The sequence below is a fragment of the Ictidomys tridecemlineatus genome, chromosome 7 (assembly GCF_052094955.1).
Source record: "Ictidomys tridecemlineatus isolate mIctTri1 chromosome 7, mIctTri1.hap1, whole genome shotgun sequence".
NCBI lineage: Eukaryota > Metazoa > Chordata > Mammalia > Rodentia > Sciuridae > Ictidomys > Ictidomys tridecemlineatus.
Window position 1 is genome coordinate 188,359,606 of NC_135483.1, and position 25,505 is coordinate 188,385,110.

The following is a 25,505-nucleotide window of genomic DNA, read 5'->3' on the forward strand; positions in this document are numbered from 1 at the left end:
AGAAAGACTCAGTTGGGTGCAAGATTTATCTTGAAAATCTCAAATATAGTTGCTATTCGTTTTTCTTTTAAACAAAGAAAGAGAAGGTCTTGGTTTAGAGTCTCTGTAGACCCAGGATAGGAATTCAATAGCGTTTCAGAAGAATTGCATTTATTTTGACCTCCTCTTTCCTGTAACATGGAATTTTCATTACAAGAGTTTTCTCTTAAAAACTCTTTAAAAAGCCAAGTTAAAGACGTGAGCCAATTTAAGGAAATTCCACGAACGTAAAGAAAACTGTTAGCCTTGGAGACTTGGTGGCCCCGCGCCAGCCCTGGTCCCTGCTGCGGTCCCAGCGTGCCCGGGTCGGTGGCCCAGGCCGCGCACCCTCCTGCGCTCACAGCTCGGCGCCCAGCGACCCGGAGGCACCGCGCATGCGCGCCCGCGACCTGCGGCTGTTTGGCGTTTCCATGGCTACGAAGCCCCTCAGCCAGGGATCCAAGAGCGAGAAAATGAAGCTCAAGAGCCTCCTGCTCCGCTATTACCCTCCAGGTACGGGCCCCGCCCTCGCGTGGGGCCCCGGACTCCCATCCCCGCGGGTCTGGGGCGCAGGAGGGGGCCGCGGGGTCGCTCCCAGGAGGGTCGGGAAGTCTGATGAGTCCCAGGCTGAGCCCCTCACTCTGGCACACGCTGGGCTCCGGTCCTCACCACTTTTAAAGTGACTTTAGAAAGTCTTTAAACTTTTAAATGCCATGTTGTTGGGTTCCCAGGAACGTGGTGGGATGGGGCCTGAGGGGTGTGACAGGGGGTCTCCTGGGGTATTGGTTTCTGGAAGGGAAGACCAGGGAGGGACCACGCTGCCTTTTATTTTAAACCCTCCAGAAGGATCAGGTCAAGGTGCACCGAGTCTGAATGGGAGAATGCAAACCCAGAGAAGCATATTGAGTTGGTGAATGAATTGGGTCTGGGCTTATCCATCCACTGTGTGCTCCTTCCCAAGAGGCTTTAAAGGAGGACCTAGTCCTTGACCCCAGTGAGTGAGATAACCCCATCAAATGCTATACTTTTAGAGTAAGGTATTCTCTTCTAGTCCCCTTGCTTTGGAGGTGAGGACCTGGTTGCATTTGGAGAATATGGGGAGCGCACTGATCACCCAGCTTGTTAGGACTTGAAAACTCTTTTGACTTTTAATTCACAACTCACTAAAGAATATGAGATAAAACCTTGCAAAACTTGCCCCAGAGCAAGAGATGACCAAAGTACACTTGCCCAGTGTGAAGTTTGGATAAGAAGTGGCAGAAATATTCCAAAAGAGGGAAGGATCTCTTTGGACCAGTTTGATTTAAGGTAGCTTTACGAGAGGGGAGACCTGAAGAACTCAAGGGTGAATGTCTCACTTTTCCCAGCAGTGCAGCCAGCTGTTTGGTTAACCTCAACCAGAAGTTCTGACAGAGCTCACCGTTCCTTGATCCCATCCTGATTTTGTTGCTTTCTCAGACTCACTCTGTCGGTTGATGGCATCATTACCATACATCTAGTTTCTCTGGCAGGAAGTTGGCTGGCCTTTTTTTTTCTTCTTCTTTCCTGGTACTACCTCACCACCATTCCACACTCTCTTTCCCATTCCATCAACAGATTCTGTAAAAATATTCTGTGAATTCATCCAATTGTCCCCTTTTCCATGGCACAGTTTTCTTGATGTAACGTCCCTTCCAACTACCAGCCTAGTCCAGCCCTCCATTCTGGCAGTCCCCACCTCTTGCTGGACTGCTTGTGGCCCTGGGTTTCATGCTTATCCTTTGCAATCTGTCTGTCATCAGCAGCCAGTGAAATCTGAATTAAACGTCTCCCATAGTCTCTTGTTACGATGAGAATAAACTATGCACTCTGCAGGATTTGGCCCTGTCTGAACTGTTGACTTCTAGAACCTTGGTCTTCCACACTCTGTATACTTCAGACTTCTTTTACTGTTTTTCCAAGACTTAAGGAGGGTCTTACACTCACTGTTGTCTTTCTGGACCTCGTGTTCCCTAGGCCTTGGAATGGCTGGCCTCTTATTTTGGTTTCAGTCCTTGTCACCAGTCCAGAGAGATCTTCCTTTACCATTCGTTCAAAGTAACCCCTCCCTGATTTTTTTCTATGCCATTTGTTGTTTTTACTGTATTCATCATCATCTGACACTAGTTGACATTTTAAATCTTCACCTCTTTGTCATAGAATGCAAACTCCATGAGAACTAAGACCTTGGGTCTTTTGTTCACTGCTGTATCTTTAGCTCCTGAAAAGATCCTGGGACGTAGAAGGCATTCGGTGTTTGCTGAGTGGATACACAAATGTGGATTATGAAAGAGGTCAATCCAGGCATGAAACTGATGTGAATAAATGTTGGAAAGCTCAAGGGATGCGAGAGGCGGCCTGAGTGGCCACTCTCTCCAATGTAAAGTTCATGTTTGTAGAAAAGATACTCATTTTCTCCCTTAGAATTCCAACTAAAACAACATGAAAATGCTCTAGATAGGAAGGAGTAGCATAGAGGACATTTTAACTTAAGAATAATAGCCTGTTTTTCTTAAGCAATCCCAATTTTCTTTTGCCTGGGCTCTCACATGAGCCAGGACTATTTCCCACAAATCACCTGATAAATGAATGCCTTTCTTTGTTGAGGAGTACAGGTTAGAAATGTGGGCTCTGAAGACTGAATAACTGACTCTCACCATCTACAATTTCCCCCTTGGGCAATTTGTTTCGATCTGTGAGCTGTCAGCTGGATGGTGACAGTGCCACTCACCTCGTAGACCCTCTGGTCCCTTCCAGCTGCCAACCCACTTGCCTTCTCCCTTCAGAGTAAACCTCCCTGAAAGAATGCTTCCTCCAAGCTCTCTCCTCTTTTCTGCCTGGAGTTTACTCCTGTCGTTCTTTTGCTTACTGCCCCCCTGACACTTCACTGTTGAAGATCCCCGGTGACCTCCATATTGCTGCACCTAGTGGCCATGTCTCAGCCCTCACCTTTCTTGGTCTGACAGCAGCATTTCACCTGTTTGATCGTGTGCCTGCCTTTGGTTTCTGGGAGCATGCTATTTTCCCTCCTGCCCTGCTGTCTCTCCTTGGTCCATCTTGTTCTCCTCTCTCAGTGTTGGTGGAGGCCCCAGATCTTTGCTCGTGGACTTCTCTTTTCCATCCGCACTCATTAGCTGGGTGCTCTCATTTATTCTCACTGCTGAAGAGTCATCCTAAGTAGTCCCTCCCATGCAGCCCTCAGCTCGACCCTTTCCTGTGGGTATCCAATGTGCATCTCGCGTGGGGCGGGGTCCTCAGTTGTTCCCCCATCTCAGTGAACTTCCACTTGGCTCTTGCCAAGATTTTGGCCTCATCCTTGCCTCTCCTTTCAGACACAACATCTGATCCCATGGGAAATTTTATTCTGTCAGTACACTTCAGAAATCCATGTGGACTCCAGGAACTTCCCCCACCCCTCACTGCTATGACTTCTCCCTTCGCCGCATCTCAGCTTGTCTCATCTCAGCAGTGGGATGACTGTTGGAGCGTACGTCTGGCCATACCCCTCCACCGCCCTCCACAGGCTTTTTCTCTCACCTGCCACCTTTTGCCTCCAACCCCCATTTCCCGACATTCCTCTAGCAGTACTCCTCATCTTGGTGGGCCTTGGATGGCCAGCTGTGTCCCTACTTGGGGCCTCTGTAAAACTGGCACTCACATATTTGTTGAACAAGTGCCTTTAATGAGATGGTGTGTGTTAAGTAGAATGCCAGAACTCTCCCCAAAATGTGGACAGGTCAGATAAGTGACCTCCATGTCTGCTCCAGCTCAAAATCAGTGGTTCTGGTGATGATCTCTGTAAAGATTTAGATTCAGGCTTGCAACTGTTTGCTTTAATGATTATCTTATAATGAGGTGCTATTACTTACATACTTAGATATTTAATTCATGAATTCCAGTCTTCAGTGAGCCACATTATATGCAAGCTTTCAAGATACTAATGAATAGCGGGTGGGTGTTTCAATAACATTATCAAATAGGAAAAAATAACCCAGTCACCATGGGCCTCATTCTCACGCTTCCTTTATTACTTCTGCACAGACAGCAATTAGAAAATTCTCTGATTGCAGTCCTCCCACTGACTTTGGAATGACATAGGTCTGGAACATTCTTTTGTTAGCATCCACTGAATTAGCCTTCTCCCTATCTGAATTCCAGGTGACTGAATGTAAATAGCAGTGGTATATGGCTGAACAGACACGGGACATTCCCCCTCTATCTTGGGCATGTTTAACTCATGAAGTCAGGTTCATGAAGCGGTGAAGGTGCTGACTACGTGCCTTTCCACTGACTCAGTTTTGTCAACCTTTGCCTTTATTTATTTATTTATTTTTGTATGCAGTCCCTAGTTCTTTGGCCTGGAAAAGGAACTAAATAGACATCAGTTATTCTGAGCACTTTAAAGGCTTTCCTTGATCTGAGTAAAGGATACTAATAACTACTGAAGCATAGCCTTTTGAATACAGTGCAAAATGTTGAGGGCAGAGGCTTCTTACCTAAGTGTTTTGAGAATTATGCTTATTGCCTCTTTGTCCACGACTAAGAAAAGATCAAGAATGTCAGGAGGTTTGGGACGTGATCACTGAGGGAAGGCAAGACACACTTGCATCAGCATCTCTGTTCTATACAGCACCTGTCACAGGCTCTGTTCATGTGGGAGCTCAGGGAAGGATGCACATGCTGCCCACATGTGTGGCCATGAGGAGGCAGTCAAACTCACACACTCAGATTTTGCTCTTTCTTTTCCAGATCCATTAGTTCAGCAGCTCAACTGACCTTTAGTCGTCAGCCTAAGGGCTTGAGCATTGCTCATTTTGCTAGAAACAAAACTTGGTGAATATAGAAAGCTGACTTTTGTTAATTTGTTTGCTAGATGTTTCAAATGTGTTTCCTTAGGTCATCAAACTAATCTGTGTGGGTTGTCACGTGCTAATTTTTGTAGTCCTTTTCTTTGAGTTAATATGATTATATTGCTTATTCATTGTTTATATTATTTATTTGCTCAAATATTTATTGAGTACTTTATATGTAATGCTTAAAACTTAAAATTACAGAAATGGAAAGGAAAGACACAATTCTTGACAATGACAGTGATTTGCATTTATGTAAAGTTTGTATTTTTCAAATTATCGTAACTTACTTGAGTCTAATGACCCTGCAAGGACCTTGTTCCTCAATAGTTTATATTCTAATAATGTTTTCACCTATAATTTTCTCCTTTATTTCCTTATTTTTGTATGCCTTTTCTATTATAAAGGGAATATTTACTGTGACCAAATCTTATAAAGGTATAAAGGAATAGCTAAGACCGTCCCCATCCTCCTGAAGATGTGATGGCCCCTTGAAAAGAGTCATAACCTGTCTGCCAACAGTTCTGAGAACACCTGTTTTTTTGGGTTTGCTAATGCTGAGCAGTACTAGTCCCTATAATCTTTGCTAATCTGATGGATAAAAATTATAACTGTTATTTTATTTAGTACCTACCATTTCTTATTAATGAAATTCAAAGTCTTGCTTTGGCATATTTAATGACCATTGTCTATTTTTGGTTTGTTTGTAAATTGGACATTTGTGCCTTTTGTTCATTATTATTTTTAAAAAATATGTTTTAGACTTCTTCATATGAAGTTCTCTGAGCTTTGTTGAAGTGATTTTGCTGATCATCATTTGTCTTCAACTTTGTGGTATCTTTTACTAGGCAGAAGTTTAAGACTTGTTTCAGACAAATCGGTCATTTTTTTTTCAATTTTAGCTGTTGTTTAAAAAGTTGATTGCAGACACTAAAATATGAATATGTTCTGTTATTCAAACTATTTTACTTTTATTTTTAATAATAAACTCTCTAATCAACCTTGAATGTGTTTTTGTACATCGTGTGTAGTAGAAATCTATTTTTTCAAAAGTCTAACTGATTATTATAGCATTATTATTCCACAATTCATTTTTCCTCCACTGGTTTGAAATGTCACTTTCATCTTATTTTAAAACTTCCATGTATAGATAATTCTATTAAATTGACATAGTTTTCTATCAGAGCCATACTTTGTTTTATAGTTGAATATAATATCTGGTTGAGTAAATTTTCAAGTTTGAAAAACTAAAATCCTGACTTTTTCAATTCCATAGATTAATTCAGCAATGTTTCTCTCCATTTATCATAATTGTCTGTTACTTCCAGTAGTTCAGCTAGGTCATGCATATTTCCCACCAATTTTATATTTAAGTATTCAGTGGTTTCTTTAGCAGTTGCCAATATCGTCTTTTCCTCAATGATACCTTCACTTGGCAGTCCATCTATTTCTTGTCTACTTATAATTTCAGCTTTTGGTACTTTATTTATTTTGTAAGTCCATACCATTGTTTTACATGGCATACAAATAGGTTTTAAGAAGATTTAAAAATGTTGTAATGTCCCTGTTTTGTTGTAAAGTTCAATGTAGCACAGGAAGTCTTTTTTTTTTTTTTTTTTTTTTTTTTACTCTAAGGAAATAAGAATAGAATTTTTAGTGATTGGCTCTCTGCAGAAACTTTCCTGTTTTCTTTTTGTTTCTTATCCTGGAGAGCTAGAGCTTGGTTGCAGGTCTTCAGCAGTTCTTGGGGGAGGGAGACACTCAAACCAAAACTGTCAAACTGGCCTCTTAATTCTAGTGGTTGGCTTCATTTGTGTTCTGGGAATTCTTGAGTCATTAGAAGCATTTCAAATGATTTTTCTATTCTAAAATATTAAACGTCATCACACAAGAGCTACTCAGGTACCTGTGTTGGTTGTGCCAAATCTGTGCAGAGAGATTCTTGAGTTCCTGCCAAGATGGTCTGTATGCAGCTGAGGGAGGGGTGAGGTCTGATGCTGACGGGAACTCTGGAGGAGATGCAGGCTCCAAGGGGAGGATGCTGGCCTTGTGTAAGGTGAAGGCAAGTCACCACATGTATGGAACTCACAAAGGACTCCACTTGAGAGTTTCAGTTAGCAGTTGGCATATTGATGATCATTAAAGCCAAGGGCATGGATGATTTTAAATAAGGAAAGAATGTACAGCAACAAGAAATGAATCATTGGTCATGAAGCCTAAAGACCACCAGCTTTTAGTACTGAAGGAGAGTGAAAAGTCACAAAGTAATTGGAGAAAAAGAAAGAGAGAGAGGTTTCAATAAAAGCCTAGAGAGGCTGTAGTTGAAGAAGAAGGAAGTTGGTTGTAGAGCCAATTATTTCTGAAAGGCCATGTGATTTGAAGGCAGGGAATTTCAATTGGATTAAGCAATCTGGGACTCATATCCAGTCAATGTACTGGTAATTCAGGTATTTAGAAAACTCTCTGGGTATTTTGAAAGATTGAGCAAATAATGGGGAGATACCATTGCAGGAGAAATGGAAGCCAGAAAGGAAAGGTGTAATTTTCATGTATTTGATGGTGTTGCTTGTACTTGACCCTGGCCAAATGAAGCGCCTGTTGGCCTCTGTCTTCAGAACTTGTTCTAAGCAGGGTCCACCTGGAAACACAAGGAAACCACGCCGTGTTGTGTTCCTTCACAGAAGCTGCAGCCTCATTGGAAAAAAAATGGCATGTATGCAGGTTAAGTGATACAGAGTAACTGGGTAGGACATCACAGGTAGTATTTGATTAATAACTAAGTAATAAGCACTGGTCATTTGATTTTTCTAAATGCCAAAATGCTTTGTATATATCTTATTTAGTCTCAAGCTTCAAACTCCAGGTATTATCTATGGAGGAGAGAACTGAGTTGTAATGAGATGACTTTGTTGGTATCATAACAAATGTAAGGGATTGAACTGAAATGCAAACTTGCATCTCCCTGGTGCTAAGCGCCTGCTTTCTCAACTCTGCTACATTCCCTCTCAATGACTTGGTGCTTTTGAAAAGTAGATACAGGGATGGGATTTGATGGCATTAGCTATTTCCCCTGGACCTGAAATGCCACTGGAGTTATGTGTGTTGCTTCAGATTTAGTCCACAGCAATGATTCTCACACGTAGAGGGACCCTGAGGCTTTTGGACCATTTCAGTGGTGATTCAAAGTCAAATCTGTTGTCATAATACTAATAAGGTGCTATCTGATTTTCCACTTACTGACATTTGCACTGATGATGCAAAAAGCAATGAAAGGAGAAAGTTCTTGGGCCTTACCTCAGGTCATGGAAGTGTCACCTTACTCTGGCAGTGCTCATTCTCAGGACAGGAATGATGGCTTTGATGAAGCCGCAGGGCTTATCAGTGCCTGCCCTTTGAGTACTGTGCAAGAGACCCATAAAGCTCTTCTGTTGTGCAGTGAAGGGCACAGGTTGTCTTGAGGAAAATACTCCTCGTGTGGTTGTTTGAATTCTGGAATGAGCTAGTCTACAGGTCTTTTTTTGTTTTTTAATGGAAGACCATTTTTACTTGAAACAGAGACAGATAAACAAGCCCCTTTTTTAATTCCAAGATTTATTTGGGCACTTGGCCTACATTTTCTTGAAAATGAACAAAATGAGCCTGAAAGTTTCAACTGAGAACTGTGTGTAGTTCTTCCAGTAATAAAATCTGAGCTTTCAAACAAAAACTGGAATTTCAGAAAAGTTGGATCTACTGCCATGTGCCTGATGACTTGCTAACAATAAAAGAGTTTTCTGATGACATTCATTGGAAGTGATAATAACAAATGTGATTTTTTTAAAAATAATTTTTAGTTGTCTATGGACTTTTTTTTTATTTATACAAAGTGCCAAGAATTGAACCCAGTGCCTTGCCCATGCTAGGAAGCACTCTACCACTGCGCCACAACCCCAGCCCCACAAATACGCATGACTCAGTGAGACACTGTTTTTCAATCATGCATTGATAAAAGATCTATTGACCATGGGAGATCAACCAGTGGATTTTAATGGAAGCCAGCATGGAAGAGCTCACAGTCGTGGTTTTAGTTTTTACACTGCAACCAATTTTTAAGGAAGTACCATTTGTTAAATTAAAATGTAGTATCAAAGAATAATATATGTAATCATTTGAAAATGATATTAATAAATTTCTTCATCTTTCTGATACATAGCAACGTTTAATCAGATTTTTTTATTTTTCTTTTCATTTTTTTTCTTTGGTACTGGGGATTGAACTTGAGGCACTTGACCATTGAGCCCCAGCCCCAGCTTTATTTTGTATTTTATTTAGATATAGGGTCTCACTGAGTTGCTTAGCACCTCGCTGTTGCTGAGGCTGGCTTTGAACTTTCCATCCTCCTGTCTCAGCCTCCCAAGCTGCTGGGATTACAGGCATGTGTCACTGGCCACATTTTCTTCTTATACTTCATCTAAAGGAACATATAGCAACAGCTTGAATGCAGCAGCAGAGATGAAAATTCAGCTCTCCTTAACTAAGCCATATAAAGGTCTTTGCAAAAGTATAATATAGTGCAATTCTTCTTACTGTTTTTTTGTGGGGGGAGTTGGGAGTTATGGTTATATTCATAAGACAATGCTGCTTGTATTAAAATACTTAATATATTTTTAAAATTATTAATTTTAATATTAAAAATATTACTAAATCAGAACCCTTTGATATGCTCAGTTATACCTAAAGGTGGAAGGTGGCCTTAAGGCCAATACTTTTAAATTTAGAGGTGGTGGAACATATCCATAGGGAGAGGTGGCTAAGTGGCTCTGCTCAGTATGCTCTAGTCCCTGGTCTCTCTGTTGTTCAAATTGAGTATATTTTATAGATCTGTATTCAAGTTCACTGTTTCTGTTCTGTCATCTTTACCACTGAGCCCCTTCAGCAAGAGTTTTGTTTAGGTGAATGTGTATTTCAGTTCTATAATTTCCATTTGATTTTTTAAAATAACTTCTATTTCTTTTCTAATGGATATGTAATAGTTGAAGCATTTTTAATGGATATGTAATAGTTGAAGCATTTTTATGACCCTCCCTTTAAAATCCTTGTCAGATAATTTCAACATCTGATTCATCTGATTTTTGGTCCCAGGGTGAAAGATATTTTATTTTATTTTTCTCTTGTTGAGGGCCACAGACAAGTCAAGATGGCACCTGGCACTTTGCCAGAGGGAGTGGTTTGTGAAGTAACGCCAGCGAGCCATTAAGATGATGGAGATTCCTTAATGACTGACTGCTGTGTCTAGATTATGTCAATTAAGTTAAGCTGTGTGTAATTATTTGGGTATATAGACTTCTCTGTCCCGTAATAAATCGGCTCCCGCTGTACCAACCTTCACAAGTTGCTTGCCCCTTGGCCCCAGTTTGGGGGAGTATGGGAGATACAAGGCTCCCCATGTTGTCACGCCTGAGGTCGGGCCCCTATCCAAGCCACCATTTCTCCTCAGCTGTCAATTATTTTCATTATTGTCTATTGGACAATTTTAAGGGTATTTGGAAGGGAAAGAGCTAGTCTAATCAACCTTGTTTTAGAACCAGCCATCATTTCATGCTTTTTATGATGAAAACTTTAACATTTGAAAAATGAAAATGAAAGAAATTATGTCAAAGTAGATTAACTTACCATAGGTTTCATCCTTAGTGCTATATAACATGTTTGCTTATTTTTATAGGAATTATGCTGGAATATGAAAAAAGTGGGGAATTAAAGACCAGATCTATAGATTTGCTTGAGCTCAGCCCTGGGTAAGTTACCTTTATAACGCAGCATGTATTTCGTTCGTATACCTGCTCTTTCTTAGAAAACTCTAATGTAGGAGGATGCGTGGATGTGTATGAACTACAGTTCCCTGCACCTCACTCCCATTTCCCCAGTTAAGATCTTAGTCTGGGAAATTTGTCACAGTTGCTGTACCAGAAATGGTGCATTGTTACCAACTCAAGTCCACAGTATGCAGTTTTCCTTCATTTCTCTCTAATTTCCTTTTATTTCTAAGATCCTTTCTATGATTATATCCTGGCTGTGACAGTTTCTTAGACTTTGCTTATTTTTGGTGACTTTAACTTATCTAAGGAGTACTGGTTGTTGAGTTTGAAAAATATTACTGAGCCTATTTTTTCCTCAGGAAATATTTCATGAGGCTGATTGCTTAGGTTCCTGCCCATCATTTGTCATGGGGCAGAGGCAGGAGCCCTGATCTCTGAAGCCTGGTGTGAGCCCAGAAGAGATCGGTGAGGTCATAATGCCTGGAATTCACTCCCTTCAGGAGATCTCTGTGCAAATCTCCATTGTAAGAGATATGAGTAGTGTTTACAACTGTGGGAGTCCAAATTCATATAGGTGGAAATATTCTCAATGGGTAAAAAAGAACAAATATACTGTGCTTTAGAGCTGTGGCCTGAGACAGCAGAGGGACTCTCACACAGAGGGCTGCACTGCAGTTTTAAATAAGCCCAGTGGCATGACAGCTGGAGAGAGAGGGCTCCCTGGACCATAGAGCTGCTGCCACTTGGGAGTTGCGTTGTTTAAGGGGACACTTGTCCTGGTGAGGACTGGGTGATGACTTGGGTGATGCCAGCCTAAGTAGGGTCCAACCTTAGTCTAGGTGCCTAGGACAGAGCAGTTACTCAACAGGTATTTTTAAAAATCAAAGAATAAATGGTGATACAGATATGCCATTTAATTTCATCTACAATAATCTTTGTTTAACACTCTTTATTTTTATAAATGAAATCTATTACTGATCTGTGTGACTCTGCTAGCATGCAAGAATTTTTTTAGATGTTCTTTATTTAGTCTGCAGTGAGATATTTGCTTCTCCCACATGCACAGTTCCATTAGGTTTAATAAGAAACGATACAGTCACTATCATAATCTGTATCCTCAATGGCCATATTGTTTGTTTTGAGAAATAAATTGCAGAAAACAGAGCATCATTTGAGTGGTGCAGGTAAACTTGTATATGAGAGAGTAATTTCCAGTTGGAGATTAAAGAAAAACACGGTTTATGTTTAAAAATTATAGATCCTTGGGTGACTTCATAAAGGACTCGTGGGGCTGCGAATCTAGGGGCTCAAAATGCTTTGATATTCTCCTTAGGCTGCCACAGTCACTGGATAGTACCATGCTGTGAGGAGGTGTAAGTGGTGGCCACCTACAGCCATGGCTGTTCACTCATGATAATCTAGGTGTGATAGTGTTGGAAAGGAAATATCTCAAAGTTATAAAGTTTGGATCTTATTTCTAGTTTTTCCCAAGAATCTGGAAATATTTGTGCTTATAAAAATACTTGCATTATAGATGACAAACTGAAGTTATTATATAAGAATGTAGCTATTGGAATATTGCAGGACTGGATGTCCAGATTAGGTATTTGGTTAAAACAGATATTGGTAGCAAATCTGTTTGTATTCACACAATCTTTCCAAGAGGCCTTATTATTGTTTTAATTTTTATGAAAGTATAATTCTTTTGATAATTGCATAGCTCAGAGTTTATCCATATAATGGTTATAAATGGTCTCTGATTCATTTCTGTTCAAAATATTCACTACTTTTCCAAATACATAATTATTTTTGAGAGCTGGGATCATATTTTACACTCACAGGGCCTAAGCTAGGGTAGGTATTCAACAAGCAACTGAACAAACAGGTTTGCCTTGCATAAGAATGGAACTTAAGGAATCTTTTTAAGAGGAGGGGAGGGGATGCTTACCAGAGATCACATTTTAGGAGCTGATGCTGAGACAGTGTCAATGGGTAAAAGGCTTTTTGTACAGTGACATCTGTGACAGATGATCACATGCAGTGAGACTGAGAGGAAGTTGCCATCTGTCCATAGTGATGCATAGTGGACAGCAGTCTGCAGAGCCAAAGGGGAGCCTGCAGCAAAGCATGCCAGTTAGAGGAGTCACTCATGGGACAGAAATGGCCAGGCTTTTGCACGGCTCCTTGCTCAGCCATGGGCTGAGGGTCTCCTAGGAGGGTCTTGCCCTGGCTCCAATGCTGAAGTTGCCCCTGAGGGCTGCCGTTGGAACTCACCAGCCAGCCCGACTCCTCTCCAGTAGCTGGGCCTGGAGTTATTTTTTGATAACACACAGTGCATCTTTCAAGCATGCTTATGACATAATTTGAAAAACACCTCTATTTTGGGTGCTCTGTGGTAGATAGACATTAATATTTTCTTTTTGAATTAATACTATTCTTGGAGTAGCAAATTTTACCAAAGTTTCTATGGATTATTTGAATACGGAAAAATCTCTCTCTCTCTCTCTCTCTCTCTCTCTCTCTATATATATATATATATATATATATATATATATATATATATATTAAAGATTAGATATTCTTCAGAGAAATAGTACAGTCCAGAAGGACTATTATTAATCATTATTCTTCAAATGTTTATAGTGAGACATTTTATCTTGAAGTCTTTAACTTTTCTGAATTTCAGTTCTGCATTTCTAAAACAGTTAATGATGAAAGTGTTACATTAGCAGGTTGTTATAGTATAAAGAGAACATATTTAAAGCAGAAAATATAGTACCAGGCCTACTCAATATAAATTCAATGAAAATAAGTTCAATGATTGCAGGAGAAGCTCAGGAAAACGATAATGAGTTCCTTATACTGAAGAGTTGGGACGCTATACCCTCAACCTTCCTAAGTGTCTTAGCCTGTTTTGTGCTGCTCTAACAAATACACCTGAGGCTGGGAAATTTCTGAAGAATAGAAATTTTTATCTCACTGCTCTGGAGGCTGATAAATTCAAGATGGAGGTGAGAACAGGTTTAATTTTCTCTGCTCCCAAGAACACACATAGAGTTGTATGCTCTGGATGAGAGGAGTGCCATGTCCTCACAGCAAAGAGCAGAAGGGCCAATGGGATAAAATCCTTTGTCTGAGCTCTCTTGACTTCCTCCCTGCCTGGGGGCCCACTCTCAGTGCTGTTGTGTTGGCGATTTCAGGATGAACTTTGGAGGGAAAACACACATTCAAACCATGGCACTCGGTGAGCTCCCCAGAGTCTTGGCACTCCCTCCACGAGAAAAGTCTCAGTTATGGAAACATGTTCTAGAAAGTCCAGGCATCTTGGGCTGGGAGTGTGGCTCAGCGGTAGAACACTCACCTAGCGTGGTCAGGACCTGGGTTCGATTCTCAGCACCAAATAAAAAAAAAATAAAGGCATTGTGTTGTGTCCGTCTACAAAAAAAAAAAAAAAAAAAAAAAAAAAAGAAAGAAAGTCCAAGCATCTTGCTTCTGTGCCACTATGCTCCTGACTGATGTGAGTGATACTTTTCAGAAATCTCTTGGAAACAGGATGGTATTCTTAAGAACATATAAATGTTATGCTTCATAAAGCAAAAGCAGTTCTTCATGTAATGAATGTATGTGCAATTTTTGACATGAAAATATTTTGGGGGGTGAATTTCAGTACTGATGTCAGTGCTTTGGTGGAAGAGATCAAGAGAGCAGAACCTTTGATCACAGCCTCACGGACAGAGCAAGTCAGCCTCTTGGTGCAGAGATTGCAGGAGAAGCTCAGAGAGAACAGCAACCACAGCTTCTACCTGTTTAAGGTAAGGCCTGGTTAAAAATCACTGAGGGAAGAGTTTTGTTGAAGTAATTGATGCTTTATGAACTCTTCTTTTCCTGTAAATAGTTTTCTATTTCCTTAAAAATACGTTTTTTTTTCCAAGAAAGATTCTTCCTTGTGGTTTGCTTCAGTGCCTCAAGCATTTGCTAAGATTGTTTCAATAACTGCTTATTGAATACATGAGTAAAAGACAACATTTATTTATTAAGATATTAAATGAATATTTGTAAGTAATTTAGCTACCCTTTATAATGATAAATTTATTTATTTATTTATTTATTTAATTTTTTTTTTTTAGAGAGTGAGAGAGGGGGACAGAGAGAGAGAGAGAATTTTAACATTTATTTATTTTTTCTTAGTTCTCGGCGGACACAACATCTTTGTTGGTATGTGGTGCTGCTGAGGATCGAACCCAGGCTGCACACATGCTAGGCGAGCGCGCTACCGCTTGAGCCACATCCCAGCCCCTATAATGATAAATTTAAAGGGTTATTACCATAAGGGTGGTTTTAAGTTAATAAATTATTAAAATTATCTTTCAGAGTAATTTTAAGAAGTCATGTTTCATATTATATCAGCATTTCATATTTTCTGCTTTTATGTCAACTAAACTATACTAATATTCAGTAAATTATTTAGTAATATGAATAATATAATTTAAAGTATATAGATATGCTTATTTTTCTCTGTAGTTAAAATCATAACAAATGTGGTCATTTTAGTACTCTTAAAAACAGTTTTTTATTTAAAAATTTTAAATTTAGTTTATTCTAAAGTTCCTTCTTATCACACTGATTTTAATGCTTCAAATATAATTATGATGATAAATATAATTAGTATTTATGCTCTCCTCTATCTGATATAAAGTATCCAGGTCTTTGGTCATCAGCCCTTCATTTTTCTGGAAGGATGAAGCATTTTTTATAATATCTTTACGTCCAGCAGGTGGCACTGTCTAACTACTAATGTGAGCTCTGTTGCTACAGTGATCCTGTAATTTATCATCCAAAGGGAACATTTTTCATGGTTAAAGGGGCACTATTAATAGTTACATTTTGAGAGCAGATATAGAACTTTCCTGGTCTAGATAATTACTCTATTAATAGATTATTCAATTTTTGAATATTAATTAAATGAATATTCATTAAGTAACCACTGATGCTAGATACCATAGGGAATGAGAGATAAATAAGATATCTATAAACTGTAAAGGAGTTTTAGAACTCAGAAAGCAATAATACATTGTAAAAACATCTTTGAAAGATATTTGATGTATTTCCTATAATACTTTTATATGTATGTTTATATATATATACACACTAAACAATATGCGATTTGTAAAAAATATTAGGAATTAGTGCAATTTGCTATCTTATTTAATAGCTGTAACTTATTTAAAGGTAAATTGGTACTGATGGAAAATACAATTGTGTTCTGTAATTATCTGTAAGTACCACATGTTTGGTTTGTCTTAGTAATAGGAGGTGCAATTTTTTCCTCATTTGTTAGGATATTGAATATTGTCTGTTTATTACATATAATTAAAACAACATTGAATGTTTTTATTTGTTGGAAATTAAAGTCAAAATTAACTTAATTGGGTTTGAATCCAAAATAAATGGTGTTTTTTTTTTCCGTTGAAGGTTCTCCGAGCACATATATTACCATTGACTAATGTTGCACTTAACAAATCAGGTTCATGGTAAGGTTCTCTTTTTATTTCCAATCTTTAATAATCAAGGGATAAAAATGTTTTAAGTGTTTGTCAAACATTCCAGTTAGTTAAGTAGCTAATATGTTCATTTCTGTGATTTTTGAGTCTTACTGAACATAGAAGAGACATGTAAGCACTTTCTCCTTCTCTTCTAATCTGTTTCCTATAATATTTGTAGCATCTTAGGTAGAAAGCATACTGGTCTCAGAAATATTATAGCTGTGAAGAATTTGACTCAGGAATAGGTCAGTTGGGGAGATCTCACGTTGGCCTTGGCATTTAGGGCAGACAAGGCATCATCATCATCGTGGCTGGTTGTGACCTGACAATTCAGAGCAGGTAATTTACTTTTGGGGGTGTGATGAAAAGAACCGTCAAGCCCATGTGCAGGAAGTGCCCTTGATGAGCTTACAATCTGAGGTGATAGGTAGGAAGGGTGGGGTAGAAGGCGTGTATGGACCCTTGAACATGAATGTAATTACACCTGATTGGTTTGCTAAGGCTGCCATAGTAAATCAGCACACACTAAGCAGTTTTCACAACAGAAATGTATCAGCTTGCAGTTCTGAAGGTTAGAGGTCCCGGGATAAGGTGGCTCCTTCTGGGGGCTGTGAGGAAGACTCTGCCCCACACATCTGTCCTGGATATTTGCTGGCAATTAAAGCACCATCCTTATTATGTCATCATTTTCACATGATGTTCTTGCTGTGTGTCTGCCTGGTTCCAGATTTCTCTTGCTTATACGAACACAAGTCCTACCAGATTAGGGCCTTACTCTACCCAATATAATCTCCTGTTAACTAACTGCATATGCAATGGTCCTATTTCCAAATAATCACATTTTGAGATACTAGGGGGTTAGGACTTCAGTATAAAAATTGCAGGAGGACATAGTTCAACACATAGCAGTGCCTGTGGTTCATATGTGTAGACTTGCACATACAGGTCTGTTTCTAGCAAAAGATGGAGGAAAACCAGACAAGAAACCAGAAGGAAAATGTCTAGAAGAGAATGGTTTTGTTTAAGCAAGAGATGAAGGTAATGGACCTGGGGAGAAGTGGCCATATTAGGGTGTATTTTGAGATGGCACTAGTAGAATTTACTGAGAGTGCACGTGTGGAGTGTGTGTGGGGGGGGAAGGAAGATCAAGGGCAACGTGGGAATTGTATGATCTGTAAAACTGTGAGAAAGATGCTGTCACAGAGATAGATGCAGAGTTTCATAAACTACTGCTCATTATATATCCTGTTTAACAGTGTAAGAATATATATCATGGAGGGTAACCATTGTTAGAAGAACCCCTATTTTATATAGGGACTTCTTTTATTGGTTGGGATAAAGATAATTTTCTAAGTCAAAAGATTTAACTATTGTTCTTAATTTTGTTGTCCTGCATACATGATTTCCACTGAGAAAAAGCAAAACAAAGGAATTATCCTGTCAGTGAAATCTGAAGCCTCTGTTAACATACTGCCATCCTGCGTGTTGTCTGTGTTTCTGTGTTAGCTTTATCACGGGGAGCTATGATCGGACATGCAAGCTCTGGGACACTGCATCTGGAGAGGAGCTGCACACCCTGGAAGGTCACAGGAACGTGGTTTACGCCATTGCATTCAACAATCCTTACGGGTCTGTTCTCTCATTCACTTACTCCTTCAATTCATGAGTTCATTCCTCTGTGTATTAGGGGTTGAAGGGAAGACAGTGCATTGCAATGTACTGAGTGCCTGTTACGTGCTTTAGCAGCCTTTCAGTTCCTCCTTCAGTGCTTAAAAAGCCTTTGGGATAGGTATTATTTTTATAACAGTCAAGCTCTGTTGCCCTTCCCAGCATCACACCGTGGGGAAGGGGGGAGCTGGAGTTCATGTTCAGCAACACTGTCTTGGCCCTTGGGAGTCCCTGGGAGGCAGTTCCTATGGATGAGTAGAGCACTGGGCAGGTGGCTCTGGAGGAGATGAGGTGAAAATGCACCATATAACATGCATGAGTTAATTTTCATTCTTGCCAGGTAGAAAAGAATGCATGGGTAGCATACTAAATAACTGTGCTGAGAAGAACAGAGGTACTTAAACACCACCCTCTGCTTGGCTGAGGCAGCAGAGCAAGTGTGCAGTGTGTTCTGTCCTTCTGCACAGTGTACTACTGATGCCTTGGCACTGGGTGTTTTACCGGTGAGGTATCCCCCAGCTCGTCTCTTCCACAGTGAGGGTATGAGCCTATCCAGGGCTAGTTGTATGTACTCATGTACTGGAATTTAATTACACAAATTATTGAAATACTACATAAACTAATGAAACGTGAGTGTGAAAAGAAAGCTGTTGTTTTCTACAGAAACAGATCAGATAAACCTTTGGAAAAAATTGTTACTAAATGAAGCTGTAGAGTGATCAATGTCAAATTAGAAAATATGGAAGAATTCTGCACTTGAGCCGGGCACTGAGCACACACCTGTAATCCCAGCAGATTGGAAGGCTGAGGCAGGAGTACTGTGAGTTCAGAACCAGCCTTAGCAAGGCTCTAAGCAACTGAGCAAGACCCTGTCTCCAAGTAAAAACTAAAAAAAGGGGCTGGGGATGTGTCTCAGTGAGTAAGCGTCCCTGGGTTCAATCCCTGGTACAAAATAAATAAATAATAAAAAATTCTGTACTCAGATTGTTCTGTGAGTATATTTAAATTCTTTGAGTTTCTCATTCAATTTTAAAGAGAAGAAAATTACAAACTGTAGAGTTTTGATAGGATTTCTTAACAGATGATGAATTCTGATTAGCTGACCTGTAATCAAAGGGCCCCAGCCTTTTGTCAAGAGATGGGCAAATAAGTGTATATTCGCACTCATTTGAGTAAAAAAAAAAAATTGAAGATTGTTATTTTCAAATATCAAAAGTAACTTTAAAATCTTTTTTTTCATGATTGTTCACTTAAAGTTATTTTTTCCATTAATGAAGCTGTTCAGTAAATATGGTTCATTTACAATGAGTTAGGACAAAACAGTAAGTGGTTTAAAAGCCCAGAGGAGAAGAAGACTATGATTTCTCCTGGTTCAAGTGTCTGTGAAGGTGATGTGGGACTAAAGCCTAAACCTGGACGGTGGAAGGTGGAGGAGGGGCGAGGACCCTGGGAGGGGCCGTCAGCAGCTCAGGATTGTGAGGTGTGGAGTCCTCAGGCCAGCTCAGCTGCCAGGTCTCCAGTGGAATGTCCTCTGGAGAGTCACAGGGGGTGAGGATGGAGCCTCCTGGGAGTGTGAGCCCTGTTCTACAAGGCTGAGAAGCTTTAGAAGGCTTCTGAACACAGAAGGGGAGCAAGGACTGCTCTTTAGAGGGCTTGCTCTGCAGAGGGAAGGGGTCAAGGGGTTTGGTGGTGGGAAGAAGCCTGAGGCAGGAGGCGAAGAGATGGGTTAGGAGGCAGGGCCATTACTCTGCTCAGGGGGCAATGAAAACTTCCCTGACAGAGTGGAAGAAGAGAGAGGAATTTTATAAAATTTGATGCACTTAGAGATTTTATACTGCAATTAAAACAATTAATATCCAGGTTGTTAATGATATTGTATCTTTTTAAAATGTAATACTTTTCAAGACACATGAATTGTGATTGTACAATCAACCTTAATTGTGCATTAAAATGATTAAACATTGCAATTAAATTACAGAAAATTTAACTTTATGTATTTTTACATTACAGAGAATGACAGTTTTTATAATACCTTATTATACCAACTTGTGGAAGTGAAAAATTTTTATTGAAATTATAAATTACACTGGTTCACTGTATAATTCCTACTTTCATTGCATTTCAATTCTCTATAATATAATATGATATTCTTTAATAGTCTACTTAACAGATGTGATATTTTTTGGCATCTTTTTGAGAACAAAGTTTTCTGAGAAAAAAATGGTGCAGAATACATTCTGTCCCTTCTGTTGGATTCTACCAAGAGTCCCTGATGAAAATCTCTCTAGTCCAGTTATGTAAATAGTTTTCACAGTTTGATGATTTATTTATTTGCTAATGCAGTATCTTTGAATTTCATGGTCTGTGGGTTTCAGCAGAGTGAGCCAGCCACCAAAGAATAAGTTGGAATGTGTGTGTGTGTGTGTGTGTGTGTGTGTATGGTGGGGGGGAGAAAGAGAGAAACAGAGATAGAGGGACACTTCCACTGATTTTGTGTTTATTTCTTTTATACATTGGGTCAGGAGTGAAGTTTGATTCAATATAATAATTCTAAAACATGCTGACATTAGTAATATTTATAACATGGATAGAGAACAGTTTGTGGCAGAACAGAAATCAGTCAAGAAATAACGGCCACCCTGAGTCTCATGTATTTGAGGGTAGGAAGGATGGAAAACGGACTGAGGTAACTCGCAGGCCATTGAACTTGCCTTGATGATATAAAGACGACAGCAAGATGTCAAGGAGAAAGCCAGTTCTGACACTGAGGGGCCCCCAGCCTTCAGTGACAGGGGCTTTGGATGGTTTGTGGTGGCTCCCCAGGACATTCTGTCTACACTGCCCTGGGGTGTAGACAGAGAACACCTTGTTTCCATTAGTCTGAGAGACCACAGAGACACTGTGTGGATGACCTGGGAACAGAGGCAGAAAGCAAGACTTCAGTGTTCCTCTGGGCAAACAGAGACTTGGCCACTGGGCCGGGTATTTATAGTTTGCTTTAGGATATGTGTTGGGTCTTAAGGACCCTGCACTTTTGAACAACAAACTTACACATTAAATGCTCACCCAACTGGGTGAACATCTTGAGGACTTGCTATAAAGGCTAAGTATGGGTCAGGAATAAAAGATAAGGCTTTGGTGCCAAGACCAAAGGTTGGCGCAGTGAATCTACCTCTAGCCCTTAGGGGGGGCAGTAGAGCCGCCCTGGGGTCAACTGGGAGCCTTCAGTTTAAAAGACTCCAGTCTTTACCGATCTTCTCTTTGAATTCTTTCAACATGAGTAATATTGGTGGTGTTTTTCCAAGGAGTCCCTTCCTTACTTACTTACTTACTGCCAAACTTCTCGAAACTTTGTTAGCATTTGGTTAATTGGCTTTATATCTTTTTATTTCTCTTTTTTTAAATTCAGTGTTACCTTTTAGCAGAATTTTTCTGTGCTGATACAGCTGATTCTACATATTATTGATATCCACATTACTAATTTTCCGAATGAACCTTTTGCCATATTCATTGTTAATTTCAAAAACTGTTATAATCCCAAACAAATATATTTATTCCTTTAATATAAAAACTTTAACATTGAACATACAAATTGATGCCATTCAATTAAACCTTAATTTGGTCATCCACTGATACAGGGTCGCTTACAGTTTTAAAAGTGAAGTACATTTCTAAGTAGATAGATATCCATGTGCTGATATTCACTGTATCATATAATGTGACTAAATATGTTTCTAAAATTCTTATTTTAAAAAATTTCAGTGACAAAATCGCAACTGGGTCCTTTGATAAGACTTGTAAACTGTGGAGTGCAGAAACAGGAAAATGTTACCATACTTTTAGGGGGCACACAGCAGAAATAGTGAGTATACTTAACATTTTGAAATATATTTTATGTTGCTGTTTGTTTTAGGATTTCACTATGAAAGTATGAGTTCTACTTTTATAATTAATTTTCAAATTCTATCCCAGTATTTTCTTAGTCTGCATGGATTTTATATGGTGGTGATATAATTTAAAAATGACTTAAGTTTTAATAATCTGCAGGTACTGTCAAAGAGTATTTTGTACTAAGTGGATCTGTGATATGATAAATATGTGAGTATAATATTCAGCTTTATCTTTTCATTAACTTGTCTTTAAAGAACTGACTCAATAAAGGCTGATGATGTTATTAAAATAGCTTTAAAACAACTTTTAACATCATATTTAGGCTTATTATTTTCCGAGTATCATTAGAACTCCAATTTGAATAAATATTCTGATACTCTAAATAGATTTCACAGTTGGAGGGGTCCTTGCTCTTGACCATTTCTGTGTTAAAATCTTAAAACAATTAGTGAGCTAATTGGCATTATATGGATAACTTAAAAATAAGCAACCTGCTTATTTTAGGAGTGAACTTACGCTCATCCTTCCAGTTCATGGTATATTTATCCCTCAAGGTACAGTTCAGGAAGACATTGTACTACAGGAAGACATTGTAAAATGACCCTGTAGGGGCTCATAGTTTAGGAGCTATTGTTCTAAGACTGTTACATGTTCTAGCTCAATGGTGCCTCCTAACAACCCTAAGAGGCAGGTTGCCCATCTTGAAGAAAGGATGAGGACACGTAGGCATACCAAGTCACTTGCTTAAGGTCAAAGAGAGACATAATCTCGTTTGTAGAGAGCAGCACATCTCTACACTTCCTTGGAGTTTTGAAAGGTTTTCTTTACATAGAGTTCTTAGGCTGACAGTTATAATTTCCCACTATTAACTGTATGTGAAACGTGGCCTCAGGAGGCCTATCAGGAAAGGATGCAGTTATTGTCCTCCAGAGATTTTGCAGTTCAGTAAGAGGAGTAGAAGCATCGGTGAGTAAGTGCAGAGATGTGTTGAGATAGTGAGAAGTGGGCTGGGTTCAGTGAGGGCCTGGGGGGCTGTCAAGTATCTGTATCCTTGGCCAGGAAAGGAGCTCAGGGAAGACTTAGAGAGATGACATGAGCACTGCAGGCAAGGGAGCAGCGCTGGCCAGTGCCTGGAGGAGTGTGCAAACATGCATGTGCCCGGGAGCTCAGGCAGCTGTGTGATGACAGCAGAACCTCTTGACCATCCCTGTGAAGGCATGCACACGGTATGCTGCTGGGGGTGTGCCACCCACTGCAGGGAGTTGAGTGATGGGTAAGGATCTCCAGTTCTGCCCAGCTGCCTGGATGAAGAACCCCGGGGCCTTGGCACACCAACAGCCTGGTCAAAGCCAGACCACCAGGCAGGAATAGTTGAAGTGGGACAGACAGGCAAAGGCCATCTTGTAGATTTGTAGAGGGCCTGTGCCACGCTGAGACATTTGGGGTTTGTCTTGAGGTCAGGCCACTCTGCTGAGGCTCTGCAGCTGGGAGGAGGTACCTCAGCTTGGCTCTCTGGGAAGACTGTGGTGGTGTTCAGGAAAGGTGGGAGGTGGGTGAGGTCAGACATACAGGCCAGTGGGGGACCTTGTTGCTGCCAGAGGAGAGGTGATGCAACCTTTTCCTGGGGCAGATAAGAGTGTGAGAGATGTAAGGGAGTAGAGGGAGCACCACATGGTTACCAAGGGAGTCTGAGGCTTGAGTGAAAAGGGGGATCCAGGGTGATTCCCTGATTTGGGGCGTGGGTGATTGGTAGTGCCACTCACTAACTCTATGTCATGGAGGAGAAGCAGGTTTGCATTCATAGGATCTGGAGTCTTTGGTTGATGAAAGATGCCTGTGCGATACCCAGACAGGCATCCATTTGGCTGTTGGCTCTTTGGGGCTGGAACTGGCGAGTGAGGTCTGGGGAGGGGCTTGGTCTCCTGGTACCATTAGAATCCACAGAGCCATGAAAATGGCCAGAGGAAGGGTTACACACAGACAAGAGACTGACAGAATCCCGAAATATAAAAACGACAAACCTTTAATTGATACACCCCCCTGTCCCAACAACAACAAATGAAAAACAAAACAAAATGAGAAGAAAGAGGAGAAAGCAGAGAACCTTAAAGCTGTACAGATATCAGAAACAAAGGAGTCCACACCACAAGCATCAGGGAGGCTAAGTGGGATGACCAACAGAGCCCTTTGGATTGGACCCATCCACAGCAGTGTCAGGACTATTGAAGAGTGAGTCCCAGATGAGCAAAAAGTAATGGTAAATCATTTTTCCAAGGAACTTGGTTATAAAGGGGAAAAGGTAATTGAAATGGGCACCTAGGGTCACAGGAGAATGTGCTTTCAAGTAAGAAAAGCTCAAGCATATTGACAGGCCCCTGGGAAGGATCTCGTCGAGAGAAGGACAGCTGATAGGTACAAGTCCCCTAGAAATCCAGGGAAGGGGGTTCTAGAAGGGGCCAAGGGAAGGAAGCTCCCAGCCATAAGGAGAGTTTTCTCAAGGAAGCAATCAGAGGCCAGGTTGGCTGTTGAGGGAGAGTAAGGGTGAGACTGGGGGCAAGAGTGGCAACAGGAGAAGGTGGAGCCAGAGGCAAGTTTAACCCAGTGGGCGGTGGTGCTGAGACCCTGGGGCAGAGGCGTGAGTGAGCCACACCAATGACCGATGAGTTTTCTTAGGCTGCCGGGGTAGAGTGATGAGGCAGGAAGGTGGGTGACTGATTAAAACCCTGGATTGACAAAAGGTCATGTTCAGAGTTGGTTGGAGGGTGCATTTGAAAGAAGGTAGGAACTCAAAACATGGAGGCTGCTGGCAGGAGCTCTGCTTCCTGGGTGTCAGGTGAATACGGAAGATAGAATGCGAGAGGCAGGGATCTTGGATCTCAGGGAAGTCAAAGAGTCTGTGGCGAGAAGGGAGGGAACATGAGAGAAAGCTGAAGTACTGGGAAATGGGGCCCATCAATTGGTGAGTTGGTGATGAATCTTCTAGAGAAGGTGATGTCAAGGTGCAGGGTGCAGCCAGAGGGGCAGGTATGAAGAGGACCAGGGGTACTGGATATATTGCCCACATGAAGGCCACCGAGGGTGTGCAATGGGCAGTGTGAGCCAGTGTCACAGTCCTTTGGTGAGGGACGTTATCACAAGGACCGTGATGCCAGCAACAAGGGACTGGCGCCAGACAGCTTGAAAGTCGAGGGAGGTGGCTTTGCTGTTGTTCTTCTGGTGTCAAAAAGTGTCAGAGAGGGTCCATGCCCCTCCGAGCCTGAGCTGAGGTGTGGGGACTGGTTCCATTTGGCCTGGTGCATAGGGTTTCCTGTACCTGACCTTTTGTTATTTACTCAAAGACTTAAACTGAATCTGCCAAGGTCATTGCAAGGCCACAGAGAATTCACAGTGTGAACCTCTATCCTTCTAAAGTTTCTTCCATTTCATACAATGTAGGTGTGCTTATCGTTCAACCCCCAAAGCACTCTGGTGGCTACTGGAAGCATGGACACGACGGCCAAGCTGTGGAACATAGAGAATGGAGAGGAAATGTGCACCCTGACGGTGTGTCCGTGTATCCGTGTGTCCATGTGTCGGTGTGTCTGTGTGTCAGTGTGTCGCTGTGTCGTGACGTTCACGCACCTGTCTTTGTCGTCGTTTTCTATCTGTGCCTTTGTTACGATGAGTGCTGTTAGAAGATGCTCTCAAAGCACTAGTTTTCACACTGCAGGGGGAGTGCTGCG

The 25,505-nt window shown here is 40.7% G+C and overlaps 1 protein-coding gene across 1 annotated transcript in view; it reads left to right on the forward strand.

Moving 5' to 3' along the window:
- The first annotated feature begins 279 nt into the window (after positions 1–279).
- Positions 280–25,505, forward strand: part of Daw1 (dynein assembly factor with WD repeats 1) — a 41,543-nt gene continuing 16,317 nt past the window's right edge. Inside the window, exons 1-7 of the mRNA XM_021727151.3 lie at positions 280–531; positions 10,588–10,660; positions 14,349–14,493; positions 16,154–16,212; positions 17,731–17,853; positions 21,655–21,754; positions 25,219–25,326. Of these exons, the coding sequence (XP_021582826.3) occupies positions 414–531; positions 10,588–10,660; positions 14,349–14,493; positions 16,154–16,212; positions 17,731–17,853; positions 21,655–21,754; positions 25,219–25,326 (726 nt within the window). The 5' untranslated portion in view covers positions 280–413. The remainder of the gene's footprint in view (positions 532–10,587; positions 10,661–14,348; positions 14,494–16,153; positions 16,213–17,730; positions 17,854–21,654; positions 21,755–25,218; positions 25,327–25,505) is intronic.